General features: G+C 43.6%; 1 protein-coding gene across 2 annotated transcripts in view; it reads right to left on the bottom strand.

Annotated features, from left to right (window-relative positions):
* MYH9 (myosin heavy chain 9) overlaps positions 1 to 20,970 on the bottom strand; it is a 191,028-nt gene that overhangs the window by 126,482 nt on the left and 43,576 nt on the right. For both annotated transcript variants that reach the window (XM_068240187.1, XM_068240186.1), the window contains exons 6-7: positions 16,257 to 16,349; positions 12,443 to 12,506 (exon numbers count right to left, since the gene is read on the bottom strand). In XM_068240187.1, coding sequence (XP_068096288.1) covers positions 12,443 to 12,506; positions 16,257 to 16,349 — 157 coding nt within the window. The remainder of the gene's footprint in view (positions 1 to 12,442; positions 12,507 to 16,256; positions 16,350 to 20,970) is intronic.

The raw sequence follows: 20,970 nt of genomic DNA, 5'->3' as shown, positions 1-20,970 counted from the left end.
CAAACAGCTGTTTGTGTAGTGACGGCCGTGCTGGACTGGTGCGTACCATGGCGAGATTGCTCTTCCTCAGTGATATCAGGTAATGTCTGACTGCCTTATCAACTTTCAATGGTGCTTTCTCTACCATTGTTAAAGCTTACATTTTTTTTTTTTTTAATTACATTTTCTCCTGGCTTATCAGTATCTGTAACAAGAATCCGTTATGGAGGGCAAGGGGAATCAGGCTTAGATTCCGGTCCGAAGTGGGAGCCTGAGAACCGGCTACCACAACCACACATCCAAGTAAGGACCAATTTGCTGTATAAGTAATGTACCTGCCCTGACCATGCTTTGCAGACGAAGCATCTGGTCAGATGGACCCTTGACCCAGCGCAAGATGAACGAAATCGAAGCATTTGCCAAGAATGTGTTATGGAGGGCAAGTCCGCCATCCATTCAAGTGAAAGGTATGCACTGACTGCCAGGTATAATACAATGTGCAGTCAAAGATGCAGTGAAAGGTATGCAGTGACTGCAAACAGCTGTTTGTGTAGTGACGGGCGTGCTGAACTGGTGCGCACCATGACGAGTTCAGGTGATGGCGGCTTTCCAGCCCATATGGTCGCTGGGCTGAGGTAACTGAATGACAGAACAGTGACCTTCCAGCTGATCAAATTTGGTCTGTCCACAATGAAGCAACGACCTTATCTTTGGTGTGCCAACCCCCCAGACACTCAGTCGGCGGTCATAGCTTAATTGTGATACGCAAGCCCCTTCACCGCGGCAAGGTAATGATCACGAAGGGGAATTGGCACATGTACATGCCTTTTGTTTTGTTGCTGCAGTGCAGCCAGAAAAATTAGGCAGGCATGTACACGCACCAGAAAAATTATAGCGGCTGCTGCTAGCAAAGGCTTTAAAAATTCAGGAATCCACCTAGAGTCCTGGACCCTGTTGGTGGTGGCGGAGAAGGCAGTCAACCGGCCTGCGGGCAGAGTTGCTGTGTGGGGAGCGACTTAGTCTTGGGGAAGGCAGTCACACGGGGTGCAGGCAGAGATGCTGTGTGTGGGGACTGACAGTCTTTGGGCAGGCCTGAGCGTGCTTTGCAGACCAGGAATCCATGGTCAGATGGACCCTTGACCCAACGCTGTGTGCCAGAGATGTCACCACTTGCCTTCCAACATCACGGTACAGTTTAAACATCTCCTTTGAGAAAAAAATGCGGCCTGGCATCTTCCACTGCGGTGTGTGGCTTTGCTTTTGTGTGCCACCTTTCCTCAGATAGTCATCCCATTGCAGTTTGTGCTTTGTAATCATGTACCTTCGTAAGGTAGTTGTCCCTACGCGGGTCTTGGGCGAATAAGACTAACCAAGCTTCGGCTCCCAATACACCATCAGTCTCGAAATTTTTCTCCGGCCCGGTGATGAGACAGCAGACAAGATGGCGGGCCAGGCCTCAGCCAGGAGCAGCCGATAAAGCTCCCTCGCAAGACAACTTCAACAAAAGTCTCGAAGACATATGGGCCTTCCTCAAAGACTTACCTACGAGATGGGATATATCCCAACAAACAGGCCTATCGTCCCATGCGACTCACACAGAGACGGACATTCAGGAGACATAACTCCTGTTGGAGTTTTTCAAAGAGACTCGCTCTCCACTATGCCTAGAGTGCAGTTGGAGGACCAACAGAATCGTAACAGGCGCAACAACATTAGGCTTCGCGGCATACCTGAAGCCACACGAGCTGAAGACAGACACTGTCAGAGCTATGTTCGAAAGACTCCTTTGACATACACCTTCACCTCCGATTCGGCTGGACAGGGTACATAGAGCAATGCGAGCAATCCCAAAGAACAACGCTCCTCCACAAGATGTAATTTGCCATATACATTTCGACATCAAAGAAGCCATCATGGCGGCCGCAAGGAGGAATGGCACAGTAGATTTTGCTGGCCTCAGTCACCTTATATCAGGACTTCGCTCCAACTACCCTCGCACAACGTAGAGCCTTAAAACCGCTATTACAGGTACTTCACGGAGCGGTCGCTATCACTGGGGCTTTCCCTTTCATCTGCACGCTAAGATGGGATCAAAGTTAGCCATCCTCCGCTCCCCGACTGATCTCTCTGAATATTGCACAACCTTGGGCATTAACTCGGTCGCTCTGCCGGAATGGGACCCAGACCTAAATTTTCCTCAAGGGACCCCAACGCCCTCGGCGAGAACCCCAAGAAGACCATGAGGCCTCAGGAGTATGTTCCTCTCCTATACCCCACACAAGAACTTTTTGCTTTCAAGTACTGTCACACGACAATATGTCAAATGGAACACTGGTTCTTATGAGACTGTTTTTGGCCTCTTACGTACTTTAAAACGTTTCATTTTATGCTCTTTTTCTGGAAGATCTCTATACGTTCTTTGATATAGATAGTTGCATACTGACCCTGAAGAGGTGGACGAAACTACTTTGCTTAGTTCGCACTATAATGGGAACTTGCGTTATCAATGCCATCATAGGCTACATTCACCCAATCCATATGATGGACTTTAGAAACCCCATCCTCTTACCAGTTATTTAGCTACAGATATGAGCTTTATAAAAATTAGCAGATTATGTGAATCTCTTATCCTTCACTTGTTATATGATGTATAGAGTGATTTTTTATTTGATATTTTACTTGCCAAAAGTTCTATAGCTTCTGCTGTTGCTTATATCAATATGTCTCCAGACACCGGACCGTTCAAACATTATGTCCCTATTCAAATTAACATTGCTGATATACAGTGGAGGAAATAATTATTTGACCCCTCACTGATTTTGTAAGTTTGTCCAATGACAAAGAAATGAAGTCTCAGAGCAGTATCATTTCAATGGTAGGTTTATTTTAACAGTGGCAGATAGCACATCAAAAGGAAAAATCGAAAAAATAACCTTAAATAAAAAGATAGCAACTGATTTGCATTTCATTGAGTGAAATACGTTTTTGAACCCCTACCAACCATTAAGAGTTCTGGCTCCCACAGAGTGGTTAGACACTTCTACTCAATTAGTCACCCTCATTAAGGACACCTCTCAACTAGTCACCTGTATAAAAAGACACCTGTCCACAGAATCAATCAATCAGACTCCAAACTCTCCAACATGGGAAAGACCAAAGAGCTGTCCAAGGATGTCAGACAAAATTGTAGACCTGCACAAGGCTGGAATGGGCTACAAAACCATTAGCAAGAAGCTGGGAGAGAAGGTGACATCTGTTGGTGCGATTGTTCGAAAATGGAAGGAGCACAAAATGACCATCAATCGACCTCCCTCTGGGGCTCCACGCAAGATCTCACCTCGTGGGGTGTCAATGGTTCTGAGAAAGGTGAAAAAGCATCCTAGAACTACACAGGAGTTAGTGAATGACCTCAAATTAGCAGGGACCACAGTCACCAAGAAAACCATTGGAAACACACTACACCGCAATGGATTAAAATCCTGCAGGGCTCGCAAGATCCCCCTGCTCAAGAAGGCACATGTGCAGGCCCGTCTGAAGTTTGCCAATGAACACCTGAATGATTCTGTGAGTGACTGGGAGAAGGTGCTGTGGTCTGATGAGACCAAAATAGAGCTCTTTGGCATTAACTCAACTCGCTGTGTTTGGAGGAAGAAAAATGCTGCCTATGACCCCCAAAACACCGTCCCCACCGTCAAGCATGGGGGTGGAAACATTTTGCTTTGGGGGTGTTTTTCTGCTAAGGGCACAGGACAACTTAATCGCATTAACGGGAAAATGGACGGAGCCATGTATCGTGAAATCCTGAACGACAACCTCCTTTCCTCTGCCAGGAAACTGAAAATGGGTCGTGGATGGGTGTTCCAGCACGACAATGACCCAAAACATACAGCAAAGGCAACAAAGGAGTGGCTCAAGAAGAAGTACATTAAGGTCATGGAGTGGCCTAGTCAGTCTCCGGACCTTAATCCAATAGAAAACCTAAGGAGGGAGCTCAAGCTCAGAGTTGCACAGAGACAGCCTCGAAACCTTAGGGATTTAGAGATCTGCAAAGAGGCGTGAACCAACATTCCTCCTAAAATGTGTGCAAACTTGGTTATCAATTACAAGAAACGTTTGACCTCTGTGCTTGCAAACAAGGGTTTTTCCACTAAGTATTAAGTCTTTTATTGTTAGAGGGTTCAAAAACTTATTTCACTCAATGAAATGCAAATCAGTTGCTATCTTATTTAAGGTTATTTTTTCAATTTTCCTTTTGATGTGCTATCTGCCACTGTTAAAATAAACCTACCACTGAAATGATACTGTTCTGAGACTTCATTTCTTTGTCATTGGACAAACTTACAAAATCAGTGAGGGGTCAAATAATTATTTCCTCCACTGTATATGATACCAGAGCTTGGAGCGTCATGAGTAACCTTATCTCCATGAGGGGATTATTTATTCATGAAAAATTATCCAATACCTCCTGTAACTATTCATAATCACACAATGCTCGGAGGCTCCATCTCAGATACCATGCCATTCTGTCTCCCAACTATCGTGGCCCCCACGTCCAATGGAAAAACTTTACTCATTTTATTTTACATTCGCCTGTTTATATATGCAATTGAGCCGAGGAATCAATCTCGACCTCATTCTCCTCTAAAAAAATGCTGTCTTTTTCTCTCTATTCTATGTTTCTTACTCTCCTATCTCTATCCTCTAATAACTTTGGCCACCCCTTCGCGACCCGCATATGCACTTATCTTTTATTTTTGGGTCCCTTAAAATTCAATCAGTGGGACTTAATACCCCAGAGAAGCGTAGAGCTCTCCTACGTGAACTACACAAACAGAAAGTACATATTGCATTCTTGCAGAAGACACTTTAGAGCAGGTAACATCTCAAAACTCACCTATAATCATTTTAACTAACATGGCTTTTTTCAGCTGCTCCTCTGAAACCAAATTTAAAGGAGTAGCTATCCTTCTCTAAGAGTGTTCAATTTAATCTCCTCCAGGAATGCAAAGACTCAGCTGGCAGCTTTCTTTTTATAAAAAGGTTAATATCAATCTCGTAAACTCACACTGGGTACATTTTATGCCTCCAATGGAGGGCAACCCGCTTTCCTGGAGAGGGCCCTTGAAACCCTAGATGGATTTGCTGAAGGTAGCATTATCCTTGGAAGTGATCTCAACATGGTACTGGACCCCTCACTTGACAACTCCTTGGGAAAGCGCTCCCTCTCCAGTAAGGCTATTAAAGCCACCAAACCCTCTTTAGCTTCTAGACAACTACTGGATATCTGGAGAATCCAGAACCCTTCCTCCAGAGACTACACTTCTCAAACCTACAAGGTAACTACACATGCATTGACTATTTTTCTGTCTCAAAACCTATTATCTGAATCTATAAAAACTGACATTAATCCAATGATTCTCTCAGACCATGCCCCTGTCACCCTTGAGATTAGCCTGAGACCAAAACACTGTACCCCAAAACAATGGAGACTTAATGTCTCTTTTACAGTCCCCTGAACATAAACCATCCAAACAGCAATCTGATTACTTTCAACTAAATGACACTGGTGACATTAACCCATTCTCCCTATGGGAAGCTCACAAGTGTGTCCTGAGAGGAAGGGTCATACAAATTTCTAGTATCCTAAATAAACAGAGAAACGGAGCTATTGAGGAACGCTTGCAAACAATTCGCCAAATGTAATCTAAACAAATCCTCTCTTTCACAGGCGGCTCTAACTACCCTGCTAAGCACTAGAGAAAAACTAAGACAATTGCTATTTCAAAGACAAAAATTTATAGCATTAAAATGCAAACTAAATTTCTATGAGTATAGCAATAGCTCGGGACATCCTGTTGGCTAAGTCTCTGAAGGAACAATACGCTTCCACATAGCTCTAAGATACAGGATAAACAGGGTACAATGAAACTCAGGGCTGAACCTATAAACACGTGTCTTCCGAGATTACTATTCTACTTTATATAACCTAGATCCAAAAGATAAGAAAAAGGTATAAAACCCACTAAGACTTCCCTCATATCTAGTTACCTAAAAGATTCTGGTCTTGCTCCTCTTGCAGAAACAATTGAAGATTTGGAAGCCCCAATATCGGAAATAGAACTCAGACAAGCTTTAAAGGAATCGCAGACAGGCAAGGCTCCGGGCCCAGATGGGCTCCCTTTGGAGTATTACAAGGCTTTTAGTGATAATCTTTGTCCATAATTTCTTAAAGCCCTAAATTCTCTTACTTCTACAGATCCAGCCCCAAAACAATTACCACAAGACATGCTCTCTGCCCACATCACAGTTATTCCAAAATCTGGTAAGGATGTCACCTTGTGCTCTAATTACCGCCCTATTTCCTTATTAAATGTTTATCTAAAACTCTTTGCCAAAATTATCGCCAACTGCTTAGCTTCCTTGATGGGTGATGCGATACATCCAGATCAGGCTGGCTTCATCCCCGCTAGGGAAGCTCGGGACAACACCATTCGCTCCATAGATCTACTTGACTGGGCCACCAGATCCAATACTCCAACTCTCTTCCTATTAGCAGACGCAGAAAAAGCATTTGATAGAGTTGATTTGGAATTTATGGAATGTACATTAAAACATCTAGGACTTGGTCCACATATGTTAACTTGGATCCTATCCTTATACTCCCAGCCTACTGCAAAGGTACGAGCGAATGGGGTTGCCTCTGAGCCCTTTAATATCTCTAACGGCACTCGTCAGGGCTGCCCCTTACCATTAATCTTCGCCCTCACTCTTGAACCCTTTCTATGTAGGATTCGAAAAAATCCAGATATTAAGGGATTGACCCCAGCACAGTCGGAGCACAAGGTGGCAGCCTACGCTGATCTTTTATTTTTCCTCTCTACACACCATATAATCGCTCCCAAACTTATTAAGAGTTCAGATTTGCACAATTGTCGATTTTAAAATACAGATTTGCACAATTGTCGATTTTAAAATACAGATAAATGCCAGGCCATGAACATTGGCATACCTCAACAGCACTATTTCCTAGTATGCCAAAATTATACCTTTAAATAGACTCCCCAAGCCATTTATTATCTAGGTATCCATATCCCATCTTCTCTATCTCTTCTATACAAGCTAAACTTCCCGCCACTTATTCATAAAATTAAATCAGACTTACAAAAAATGGAACAGACCACAATTTTCTGGGTTAGGACGTGTTAACATTCTTACTAAAATATTATACCTCTATCAAGCCCTCCCCATCACTCCTCTGGAACACTTTAGAGATCTTAAAGGAGTCATCAGGCAGTATTAAAAGATAAGTGCTACTTACCGGGAGCTTCCTCCAGCCCCAAGCACGTCCCTCACCGCAGCTCTCCCCGCAGCTCCATCCCAGTCCCCGGTGATGTCAGGGCGACCTCCAGGTCGGCCTATACTGCTCTGCGCGAGCGGCGATGTCAATCACCGCCACGTGGGCCGGAGCGGACTGCGCAGGTGCAGAACTACTGCGCCTGCGTGGTCCGTTTCAGCCCATGTGGCGGTGATTGACAGCGCCGCTCGCGCAGGCGCAGTACAGGCCGACCTGGAGGTTGCCCTGACATCGGCGGGGACCGGGACGGAGCTGCGGCGAACGGCTGCGGGGAGAGCTGCGGTGAGGGACGTGCTGGGAGCTTCTGGCTGGAGGAAGCCCCCGGTAAGTAGCACTTATCTTTAATACTGCCTGATGACTCCTTTAAGACAACCTTTACCAGATTTATATGGAATGCAAGACCTCCTAGGATTAAATTTACTACTATAACCCTCCCTAAAATACAGGGGGTCTTGCAACACTTGATTTTAGAAAATATCATGCTGCAGGAGCACTAACCCGAGTGGTGGACTGGCATAAAAACTCCAAACATACGCGCTGGGTCTCTAGAGGAGGATTTGATGGGGAAAGATTTATCTTTTTTACACCTGGTCATAAAAAAAAAAAAAAAAAAAAAAAAAAAACACTACAAAGCAAATATATCGATACAATCTACTTTTGTAGCCCTTAAATTTAGACACTTCCAAGATATATCCCCCTGGCTGTCACCTTTAGTCCCCATCTTATTGGATTCACCTGTGTTGGAGTGGGTTTTAGATTTTACATTCACTGTTTTTTCAACATGAACTTGTGCTATGATTAAGGACCTGCGAGTCCGAAACATGTCAGCTCCTTGACTGTATGGCTTTTTACCTGCATTAATAAAATTGGGGCTCGACTGCACACAGGAGTTTGTGCGGAACTTTTTCCTTCCTTGTTGCACATTTGGGTCAAGTCGCCTGGTTCCAGCACTACCCTGGTGTCCGAGGTGTAGCGGAATTCACCTACCAGCTAGTTCCTATCTTAGACAACCCGGAGTTCTTGCCTGGCTGTCACCCACAAGGCTATGTTTGCTGGAGGATGAACACCCTGCTTAGAGGACACTACCTAATCCAAAAAGGTACTTAGATACCATTGGTTAATCTCAAAAACAAATTAGATAACCCCTTCCTTGATACATGGAGCCTGCTGCAGTTCAAACTTTCTGCAATCGATGGGTACGAGAGAACAATTATCCCGAGACCTATCCCCATTTGAGCGCCTTTGTATAGGTAAGGGCCCTCATGAGGATATTAGATATTTATCAACTCCTAATCTCCGATTCAACCTGGTCCTCTGTGCTAAGAAATAAGTGGGAATCCGACCTGCACCGACAGTTCACTGATGATCAGTGGTCAAAAATTTTGACCTCATCTCAGAAAACCTCAATCTCATCTCGAATACAGGAATCCAACTATAAACTACTTACAAAATGGTACTTAACACCTGTTAGACTTTCCCAAATGTACCCAGACGCTGACCCTCGGTGCTGGAGGTGTAGGAGGGAAAATTGCACCCTTTTGCATATCTTGTGGGAATGCCCCAATATCAAACCATTTTGGACCAAGGTTCAACACTAGATTAAGAGACTCACTGAGGGAGATCCACAAAATGACCCATCTTACTACCTACTCAATAATACCCACAGATCTTTAAAGACGTACAAGAAATCTCTCACACAAAAAAAAAAAAAAAAATATTCAAACTGCTCGTATGTTAATCCCAAAACATTGCAAATCTCAAACTGTCCCATCGATTACAGAGTGGTTTGCAGAAATTTAATATATTGACCAAATGCCCTTCATGACAGATGAACAATACTCTCAGACCTGGATCCATTGGCATATTTTTGTAGAATCGGAAGAATATAAGTCCTCTGATACAATTCTAGTTATCTACCTTGATTACAACTCCCCTAAGATGTTCAAATATCTAACTTCTACTGGAATATAGGCGCACTTTGCGTGTGCCATCCTAGACACGGGTTGTGAAGTGGCTGGCCTCCACCTCCTTCCTTTTTTTCCCCCCTCTTTTCTTCTGTCCTTTCCTTCTACTATCCTTCCCCAACCCGCCCCCCCCCCCCCTTCTTGGTTTTTCTGCATCCTGCAATTGCAGGAATACACCTAGCACACTGAATTAATCTTCCCAAAAAGGTAATGCTCATTCCTGTCAAAGACATGCCCCCCATTTTACTCGAACATTGGTATGAGTTTGCCCCTCATTGTTTGGTGTCATTGTATGGAACGGCTTAGATATAATAGGAGACAGGTGTATGATCCCAATTGGGCCCTGTCTCTTAGATCAGATACTTACCAATAGCACTTCCATTCCATTGATGACACTAAATAATTAGCCCCTTATCACTCTTGAACATGTTACCATACCACACTGTTATATTTCTCCTTGGGCCTTGCAACAATCCTAATTTGGTTTTCTTTACATAGGGCGGAGCTGGTTTGACGCCCTACATTTTTATATGTGCCTATAAGTTGTAAGTTCTACCATGCATGTCACTTATTATCCTTGTTGTGATTCTATCATTATACACAAATGTTATGTACCACTTTTATCTCTGAAATGCAAAATAAGAGAATCTTTAAAAAAATATGTCCTGACAATATTGGGGGTTGATGGCACGTGCCTTCTTCTAAACACTGTACTTTGGTCAAGAGCCGCACTAAATCACGACAGCGCGACCTCGAACAGGGGGGGGGGGGGGGAGATGAAGTGAAAGGTATGCACTGACTTGACTAATACAATATGCAGTCACACATGTGCAGTTAACAGGTATGCACTGAGTGGTACATCACACTGCGTGCACTCACGTAGGTAGGTGGGTGCACTGAACACAACAGGTAGGTATATGCAGTGATGGGAATTACAAATGTGCACCTGTCACACACAAAGGTACCGCCGTGAACAGGTACAATGACTGGTGGTATTAATGCATGCGCTCACGTAGGTAGGTAGGTTGCACTGAACAGTGAACAGGTGCAGTGATTGGGATAGGATTACAAATCTGCAGCTGCTTGACACACACACACACACACACACACACACACACACTGGGCCTGGAAGTGGCACAGTAGGAATTAAACCAAAGGCCAGCTGCGACTGACTGACAGGGCTGTATATAAGTGGGCCACACAAAAAAATAAATAAATCACAAGAACAAGATTAGCTCTCAAAAGAGCTGTTGAGGGTTTTTTCTAGCAATAAGAATCAGCAAGGAGTAAGCTAACAAGCCTTCAAGATCCTAACTAAGCTTTCCCTATGAGAGTCTGCAGCAGCTCTCCTTTCTCTAATTACTGCAGGCACACGAGTGAGTCCAATGTCTGACGCTGCCTGCCTTTTATAAGGGGGGGGTGGCCCCAGGAGAGAGAGTGTAGCCTGATTGCCTACAATGTGCCTGCTGACTGATGTAGAGGGTCAAAGTTGACCCTAATGATGCACTATGGGTGCGAATCGCACTTCCGGAAACCAAGGAAGTTCGCCGGCGAAGAGTTCGGGCCATGATCTGGGGTGATATTTCTTGGAAATCCGCGAGGCCAATGATTTCCCTTCATGGAAGAATTAACAGCCGAGACTATTTAGGAATTTTGGGCGACCAAGTTCATCCTATGGTTCAAGAACTGTTTCCGGAGGGGAATGCCATCTTTCAAGATGATAATGTCCCAATCCATACAGCTAGAATTGTTAAAGAATGGCACGAGGAACATTCTAATGAAGTTTAGCATCTCATCTAGCCACCACAATCCCCAGACCTCAACTGAGCATTCATGGTCGTTTTAAGAGATTCAAGTAAGAAGTCTATTTCCGCTGCCATCGTCTTTAAAAGAACTGGAGGGTGTTTTAAATGAAGACTGGGCTAAAATTCCTTTGGAAACCATTCATAATTTTTTTATGAATCAATACGTCGGAGATTTGAGGCTGTAATTGCTGCAAAAAAAGGTGGACCTCCACCATAGAAAAATGTTGATTTTCAAGGTGTTTCTATTATTTGGTCCAACCCCTGTATAACAACAATAAATATATGCATATATGTATATATGTATATAACATACATATTTATATACACATGCACACACACATACATAACCCTTGGTCTAAAAAGATAGACGGAGATAGAGATCTATTTTCAGATACTCCCCTAAGGAGAGAGAGAAGGCATTGGGTCTTCTAGAGCCTTCCCATTTCTCTCCTCGTTCCACCGCAGGCACCTCAGTTTAAATCTCCTACTATGGGAGGCTTTAGAAGCCTGACTGCTCTGGAAGACAGGTGGCTCCATATCGCGCAAGTTCAAGAGAGCATGTGCAGTATGGAGCGGGCAGTCTTCGGGAGCACTCTGGCTCCCGAAGATTCCTGCAGTGGAAGAGAGCAGTCATCGACCCATCGGTCAGAGGCTGCTAATGGGGGAGCCAGTGGTGGAATGTAGGAACCAGGAGAAGAACAGGAAGGTTCAATAGGAGCCAGAGCATCCCCTATCCTTTAGGTATCGGATATTTTTTAGGTTTACTTTGGAATCCCTTTTAAGTGGACCTGAACTCTTGCACAGGACAGAAGGAAAATAGAGAAATGCACCGCGTATGTATTTATACAGTTTAGCCTGTTTAATTCCCCCTTGTTTGTCTCTAATCGCAAGTTGTAATTTGATCTCCCCAGTGTCCCATGACTGCCACCACAGATGGCAGATAAGTTCATTTGAAAGCACAGGCTGTTAATCTGTCTTCTCCAATAACCAGGAGGTAGAAACATGTGAGGGTAGGGAAAGAAAAAAAGAAAAAAGAATAAAAAAAAAAAAAAAAAAGCTTTGTATTGTCCAAAATGACCAAACTTTAAACTGGGAATGTTCTGTATTGTGTAAACAATCAGGAAGACTGTCACTGGTGTTGTGCAGTAAAACAAGTGGTCAGAAAGTTTAACAGGCAAATCTGGAGATTCAAGTAGACAAGTATTAGCCAAGACAAGCAGACATCAAAATTTCAACATATGAAAACCATTAATAATGCATTGTATTTCAGCTCAAATACAAGAAAAAACATTTTTACAACTAGATACACATATAAGATTAAGAAAAAGCAGAAAGGATACAGGTTTCAATATTGGCTCCAACAATGTACCCATTCACATCAAAATTAATTCTTATAAATTTGCCCTAAATTAAAAAGAGAGAAAAAAAAAAAAGTTAAGACTATGGAAAGAAAAATCACACTGAAAATAAAAACTGCTATACAACATAAAAGAAGAATTTTCATTTAAGAGACTCTGAAGCCATAAAAAGACGCTTTTCATCTACCCATTTTCTTCTATATCACATATCAGCTAAGCGGATTAGCTGCATTCCAGCAGCAAAACAAGGTCTGTAACCCCCCCCCACACTCCCAGGGCAAAAATCCACGACTTTCTTGGTCATGGATTTTGCTGCCTGGGGAGGCAGAGCTGTTTGCTGTAGCTCTGCCTCCAGTTAAGTCAATCAGCGCCTCTCCCTTGCCCCTCTCAGTCTTTCACTGAGAGGGGGCGATCAGCGCTGATTGACTTAAAGTGAACCTCCAGACTAAAAATCGACTCAGCAGCACTGAAAAGGCTTGGTGTTTCTTTAAAGGGGAACTGAAGTAAGAGGTATACGGAGGCTGCCATATTTATTTCCTTTTAATCAATACCAGTTGCCTGGCAGCCCTGCTGGTGTATTTCTCTGCTGTAGTATCTGAACAACACCAGAAACAAGCATGCTGCTAATCTTGTCAGCTCTGACTTTAAAGTCTGGAACACCTGATCTGCTGCATGCTTGTTCAGGGGCTATGGCTAATAGTATTAGAGGCAGAGGATCGGCAAGATAGCCAGGTAACTGGTATTGCTTAAAAGGAAATACATATGGCAGCCTCCATATACCTCTCACTACAGTTCCCCTTTAACAGTTTCACAGCATCAGAACTGTTTCTCTTGTACAAGCCTCATTTTTAGATGCACAGAAGAAAACTGCATTTTCCCCTGATGCTGTGCAAAGCATGATGGGATTTCGGATGTTCTCGTTCTGTTTTGGTGCAAAAAAAATTCTTACATTTTGAATTTGACATTTGAAGCCTAGCACGTGCAGCTGGGAGGGGTGATCAGGACACAGGACAGTTGGAACTCCTGCTCCCTGTCACCTCCTTTCAACCAAAAAAATGGCTGCCCCCATGAATCACAAACATTTGCCTGTTCTTTTAAAACAGGGTGAGTAAGAGATTATATTACCTATCTATTCTAATTAACATAATTAAACTTAATGACAGTATGTTTGTTTAGGCTGAAGTTCCCCTTTAACTGGAGGCAGAGCTACAGCTAAAAGCTCTGCTTCTCCAGAAATTAGTGGTGGATTTTTGCCCAGGGGAGTTCAGGGGGCTACAGCCCTTTGTTATGCCGTGGGAATGCGGCGAATTATCTTAGCCGATATAGACGAGAATAGGTAAACAAAAAGCATTATTCTTAAGGCTCCTACACGTCGGATTTTCACAAATGACGGGTCGTTTGGACATCATATCGGGCGTGTGTACAGTCTGTCGTTCAGCTGATAAGACTGGACTTGAGCGAAATCCAGTCTTATCAGCTGCACGACCGACTACACACGCTCGATTTGACGTCCAAACGACCTGTCGTTTGCGAAAATCCGACCTGTGTATGTAGCTTTACAGGCTTCAGACTGATTGGTTTCACTGGTCATTATCCTGCTCTAGTTAAAAACCCTGGCTGCAACCAAAAAAAAAAAAAAAAAAAAAAAAACCCGGTAGTTTTTAAATACTGCAAATTGATGGTCGGTATGGAGCACGTTTTTATTCTCTCCCACTTTTTTTGGGGGGGAGGGGGGGTGGTGTTGGATAATTGGTCTGATAGTTTTATGATGGATTTTTTTCTGATTAATGGATAAATAAATATACAATATTCCAGTGCGTGGGTTTTGCTTTTTTTGTTTTTATTAGTAGCAGCAGTCCTGCTGATCCATCTGCCTCTGATCATTTTAGCCATAGACCTTGAACAAGCATTCTGTTAACTATTTTTACAGATTTGCCAAACATATTAAGATAAATATGGCAGCATCCATCTCTCTTGCTTGAGGTTACCTTTAAAGGGCTATGACAATTCTATATACAGAAGTTTTTGTAGCTTCCTCTGAACCAACTATGCTGATCAAGCCAAGTTTTTAAAGTGTACCTGAACTTTATTCAACGTCCTCAAGCAGAGGTGTATATACAAGTCAGCAGATGCATCAGCCAACAGTTCGGGCCTGAGTGCCCAATGAATGTACCATGATGCTACAGCCTACACCTTAAAGTGGAACTGAAGATTAGAATAAAACCAACCGTTTCATTTACCTGGGGCTTCACCAAGCCCTCAGCAGCCGCCCTGTCACGCGCCGGTCCTGCACGCTCCTCCGTTCTCTTGCTGCCAGCTAGTTTCATTACAGTCTAGTAAGCCGACGGCAACTGCGCCTCCGCGCCCCGCGTATGCTTCGCATTACCATCCACTGCAGGATGGTAACACGACCAAAGATGCGCGTGGCCCGGGGTGCAGTTGTAATGAAACAAGCTGGCGGCGGGAGAACGGAGGATCGTGCAGGAGAGGGTGGCTGCAGGTAAGTGAAACCGTTTTATTCTAATCTTCAGTTCCACTTTAAATACCCTGTGAGTGTAGCCTTAAAGAGAATCTGTATTGTTAAAATCACACAAAAGTAAACATACCAGTGTTAGGGGACATCTATTACCCTCTTGTCACAATTTCGCCGCTCCCCGCCGCATTAAAAGTAGTCAAAAACAGTTTTTAAAAGTTTGTTTATAAACAAACAAAATGGCCACCAAAACAGGAAGTAGATTGATGTACAATATGTCCACACATAGAAAATACATCCATACACAAGCGGGCTGTATACAGCTTTCCTTTTGAATCTCAAAAGATCATTTGTGTGTTTACCTTCTGTCCCCTTCTTCTCATGCACTGAACATTACAGGCTTCCTGCAGACAGCTCTGCCTGTGCCTGTGTTTGTAATTCCTCAGTATGGGCTGGTGCACACCAAAACCCGCTAGCAGATCCGCAAAACGCTAGCAGATTTTTAAACGCTTTTTTTTATTTTTATGAGGCGTTTTGCTAGCGTTTTGCGGATTGCTGCTGCGGTTTTCAGTATAGTAGATTTCATATATTGTTACAGTAAAGCTGTTACTGGCCAGCTTCTGTAACAAAAACGCCTGCAAAACCGCTCTGAAGTGCCGTTTTTCAGAGCGGTTTGCGTTTTTCCTATACTTAACATTGAGGCAGAAACGCATCCGCAATCCAAAAAATGCCTCACCCAGGCATTTTTCGTTTCTGCAAAACGCCTGCCGCTCTGGTGTGCACCACCCCATTGAGATACATTGACCAAGCAGATCCGCAGCCGCAAGCGGATCTGAAAACGCCCAAAAAGCCGCTCGGTGTGCACCAGCCCTATGTGTCAGCCAGCTACTTTCACAGCCTAACAGAGGAGGATTTTTATCCAGCTCTCTTCTATCACTGATAAGATAGCAGAGAAGCTGCTGGCTTATGTAAATAAAACACAAACTGGAGTGTGCATAGAGGAACAGACCAGCACGGAAGAGTTGGCAGCCTTCCAGACACAGGCCGACAAGTCTGACAGGGGAAAGATACATTGATTTATTACAGAGACCGTGATAGTACAAAGTGCTGCAGTGAGCCAGAACAGATTAGAATAGGTTTAGGAACTTGTAGGATGGTAGAAAAAAACGTAATTTTTGTTACAGAGTCACTTTAAAGTCAGTAAGGCAAATCAATAACACCAAGAGGAGGTTTAGAACTATACAGTGCTGAAGTCAAATAATGTAATTAGTAGCATGCAAGGCAACATTTTTATGCCTCAAACTGTAAAAAGGTTTTACTTACAAATCTAGAGGAGTTGTCATTTTTAACAGTTTTAGCATTTCCAAAAGCTTCAAGGATTGGATTGGCTTGCAGCAACTGCCTCTCCAGTTCACCCTAAAAAAATTATTAAACAAAACAAACTATTAGATACAACAAATACCACACAATTATTTTTTTTTTTAATTTTATTTTTTTTTTTTACACACATCTTGGCCATGTCCACAAGTAGAGATTATCCCTTCTTAGATGGGATCTGTAGTGAATAACCGCGAAAAAAAAAAACTACTCTTTACAATAATCATTTATAAATTCAGCTATTGTTTCCCCAAGCTTCCCTCACCCCAATTTATATACTGAAATTTATCACAGGTGGTGACATCTTTAGTCCAATCACGTGTAGCTCTGCGGAACGTTTCTAAAGATCCCAAAGCCAATGAAAATAATGCGTGGTTAGGCCTGAAAGATAAATCGAATTTAAATCGAAATCGCGATCACCAAGATCACAATTTCAGATTCGTCAAAGCGGCGAATATCGCGATCACATCATTTCCACATGAAGTTTGAAGAAGCGCCTTCAAACTTTCCCAAAGTCCAAGTGCCCGCAGCGTTGGACATACCTTCGATCTTCTATCGCCCTCTGCCGCCTCTTGTGCTTGGCAAAACTTCGGGTTCCTGTATGTCACATGATATACAGGAAGTATGCCGTGCATTAGAGCCTGCAGGAGGCAAAGTGGATAGACGGGCATCGCTGGACTAGTGCTTGAAGCTATGTCCAGAACTGATGCAACTTGGGGGACAGAGGAGGCACAGAGAGACAGCGTGGGCACAGAGACACAAAGGAGGCAAGAGAGAGACCCAGAGGAGGCATGAAGAGGCAAAGGGGGCACAATGAGAGACGGGGACAGAGGGGGAACAGAGGCACAAAGGGGGGGAACAAAGCTTGATTTGAAGGAAAATCGTGAATCGAATCAAAATTGTAATTTTGGACAGAAATCGCTCAATTCAATTTTTTCCTAAAATCGTTCAGGCCTATGCGTGGTCTCCCAGAATGCTCTGGGAGGAGAATTTTGCATAGCTTAACAGCCCAGGGCTAAGCACGACTTGGAGGCTGGAGGTACATACCTATAGACAGCACTATAATAAAGTGTTTGCTGCTGAATCCAGAAACGTTACCCATAAAAGTGGGTATCTTGAATAATTTACTGCATTCTACATACCATATTTTTCGGACTATAAGACGCTCCTGACCATAAGATGCACCTCCTGTCCCCCTTGTGTTGTCCTCTATGCACCTCTGTGTCCCGTGTCCTTTGCATGGGCACAGTACAGGGAGTCCCCGACATTGCGGCGGGTTGGAGGTTCATATTGGCAGGAGCATACAAGTCAGGAACTCCCTGCATTTGGACTAAAAGATGCAGCGCCCCTCTCCCCCCCCCACCCCCGTCCCCCCCCCCAGAGTGCGTTTGAAGATGTCCAGGTTTGGAGCATGACGTACAGGCTGTGGAAGAGAGTTCCAGATAAGGGGTGATGCTCGTGTAAAGTCCTGGATGCGAGCATGAGAGGAGGTGATCAGCTTAAAGGCCAGGAGAATTTCTTGGGAGGAGCGAAGGTTGCGGGAGGGACAATATCTTGAGATTAGTGAGGAGATGTATGGAGGAGACAACTCGTGGAGGGCTTTGTATGTTAGAGTCAGGAGTTTGAACTGGATCCTCTGGGTAATGGGTAACCAGTGGAGAGAATGGCACAGTGGGGCTGCATCGGAAGAGCGTGTGGAAAGGTGAATGAGGCGGGCCGCTGAATTTAGAAGGGATTGGAGAGGTGCTAGCCTGTTTTTTGGTAGGCCACAGAGCAGGGTGTTGCAGTAGTCTAGGCGGGAGACGATTAAGGCATGAACAAGCATTTTGGTGGCTTCTTGTGTGAGGAAGGGACGGATACGGAATATATTTTTGAGCTGGAAATAGCAGATGGTGGTTAATGAGGCAATGTGAGGTTTAAAGGAGAGCTCTGAGTCAAGTATAACCCCCAAGCAGCGGGCCTTAGTGGTTGAGGTTATTGGGGTGTTGTCTACCATTATGGTTGCAATTGGTGGGGGTGAAGATAGCGATGGTGGAAAAAAAAAAAAATCACAATTTCCGTTTCAGTCATGTTGAGTTTGAGGAAACGGGAGGACATGAATGCAGAAAAGGCACGTAGACAGTCGGGGACTCTGGATAGTAGTGAGGACAGGTCAGGAGCTGAGAGATAGATTTGGGTGTCATCCGCATAGAGGTGATACTGGAAGCCAAAAGAGTTAATTAGTTGTCCCAGGCCACAGGTGTAGATTGAGAAAAGAAGTGGCCCAAGAACAGAGCCTTGAGGTACACCAGACAGTGGGTGTGGAGAGGAATTGGTGTTAGAGAAGGAGACAGTGTAAGAGCGTCCAGAGAGATCAGAGGAGATCCAGGAATGTGCTTGTCCCTTGATTCCTAAAGATGCCAGTGTCTGCAGAAGCAGAGCATGATCAACCGTGTCAAAGGCAGAGGAAAGGTCAAGGAGTATTAGAATGGAGAACTGGCCATTGGATTTAGCTACCAGTAGGTCATTAGCAACTTTCGTGAGGAAGTTTCAGTGGAATGGTGTGTGCGGAATCCAGATTGAAAGGGGTCAAGTAAGGAGTTGGTAGAGAGAAAGGCAGACAATTCTGAGTGGATGTGACGTTCCAGCAGTTTAGAAGCAAAGGGGAGGAGAGAGACAGGACGGTAGTTGGATAGAGCACAATTTAGTAGTTTATACCCATTAAAGTGTTAAAAACAAAAAGCTACTATAGATTAAAACCACAAATTCTAATTCGCTTTTTCTCCAGTTTATCACAAAACTTCTGTTCCTGTCACAAATTATGGTGTTGATCTTGGAATCTGAAATGCATGTAGGGTTTTGCTACAGTGAGTACTTTTTACCTTAAACCGAGAAACCACCTCTTTCCCCCAAAAACAAACAAACCCAGGTGGCTAATGCTGGATACACACTTCGCGTTCCAGCACTCGATGCGCCCGTCGATTCGTGTCGACTATTTGCGTTTCGATGGATAGTTAGGTCAATTTGGCATGCTTTACATGGAAATCGACCAATCATGGAAATGCGCTCGGAAATAATCGAGTCGAATCGACGCGAATCGATGGGCGCATCGAGTGCGTGAACGCGAAGTGTGTATCTAGCATTAGGGGTGACCTGAATAATATATCATCACAGGGCAATACAAAAGCTTGGCAGATGAGCTTTTTGTCCCTAGGCTTGTACAAAGGACAAGAGGACATGATGTATGGAAGGGGGGGGGGGGGGGGGGGGGTGGAAGGTTTTGCCATCCATTTAGAAAGATGTTCGTTACGATAGCGTGGTTAAAATGTGAAGTATTTTTAAACTGAGTAGTTATGGCAAATTGTATGGGCTGGTGCACACCAGAGCTGTTCTGAAGCTTTTTTTTTTTTTTTTAACTCTTGCTGGGGGAAAACCGCTCGGCTAATGAAAATGAATTGGATGGTGCACACCAGACAAGTTCGTTTTTTCCACAAACGCAAACTCGGGGGCTGCTGCATTTTTATTTATTTTTTTATTTCTGAGGTGTTTCTGCCTCAATGTTAAGTATAGGAAAGTAGAAAACTGCTCTGAAAACTGCTAAGATCAGAGCGGTTTTCCAGGCATTTTTGTTACAGAAGCTGTTCAGTAACAGCTTTTACTGTAAAAATATTTGTAATTTGCTACACAAAACGCTCCAAAAACACTATGCATGTTTAGAAAACCTCTCTAAACATGCCTAGAATCGCTCTGAAATCTGCTTCAAAAACCTCTAGCGTTTTGCAGATCTGCTAGAGGTTTTTGGTGTGCACTGGGCCTATATGTGCATTTAAATGAGGCTTGGATGCTTTCCTCGCATTGAAAACATCCACCGCTATACTTACCAAGGAAAACGAAAAAAAGTTTGCCTTCTTAAAACAGAAAGAATTTACAATAATTCAGGTGTGAGCTCCGAGATGTCTCCCAGTGCATCACTGCTGAATATATGCAAATTAACCATTGTTGCCCTTAGAAGCTAAACACACCTCCAGATCCGCTGGAATGCAATGATGTGTCAGCTTGTTAAATTGTACAGAGCCATAATAATCCAACATGCATACAGACTGTTTCAGATTGGTTGATCTTCAGTGCATGGCATGGATTAATTTGGCTCTATGGAAACACCCAGAGGTACAGACTAACAAAAGCAGCTCATGGTGAACCGGAACTCATTGGAGTGTGTAAGGGGCTACAATGGTCTTAAAAGCTCTTACTAAAATGCTATGAAAAGCAAAACTCAAAGCGAAGTTGATGTACTGATGGTCACCTGGGTTCAGAAAGGATTCCCCCCCCCTTAAAAGTAGCCTGTATTTTTATAAAAAATAAAACCACAAGCCACCCATCCATTTAGAAAGATGTTCTTTACGATAGCGTGGTTAAAATGTGAAGTATTTTTAAACTGAGTAGTTATGGCAAATTGTATGGGCTGGTGTATCTCATAGGTATTTTTGCCTTCCTCTGGATCAACTGGGATAAGCGAGTGTGCAGGTCAGAAATGTACCCAATTTTTATTCCCCCCCCCCCCTCCTGGTTGGACGTCTTCAACCAAACTGTGTAACTATGGCTAGTACCTAAGCTATGGTTATAATAAAAAAAAAAAAAAAAAAAAAAAAAAACACCCGCATTCTGAATTTTCTGCAATTCC

The sequence above is a fragment of the Hyperolius riggenbachi genome, chromosome 6 (assembly GCF_040937935.1).
Source record: "Hyperolius riggenbachi isolate aHypRig1 chromosome 6, aHypRig1.pri, whole genome shotgun sequence".
NCBI classification, from domain to species: Eukaryota; Metazoa; Chordata; class Amphibia; order Anura; family Hyperoliidae; genus Hyperolius; species Hyperolius riggenbachi.
Note: the sequence above shows the minus strand (reverse complement) of the source record. Positions and strands in the feature narration are given on the sequence as shown.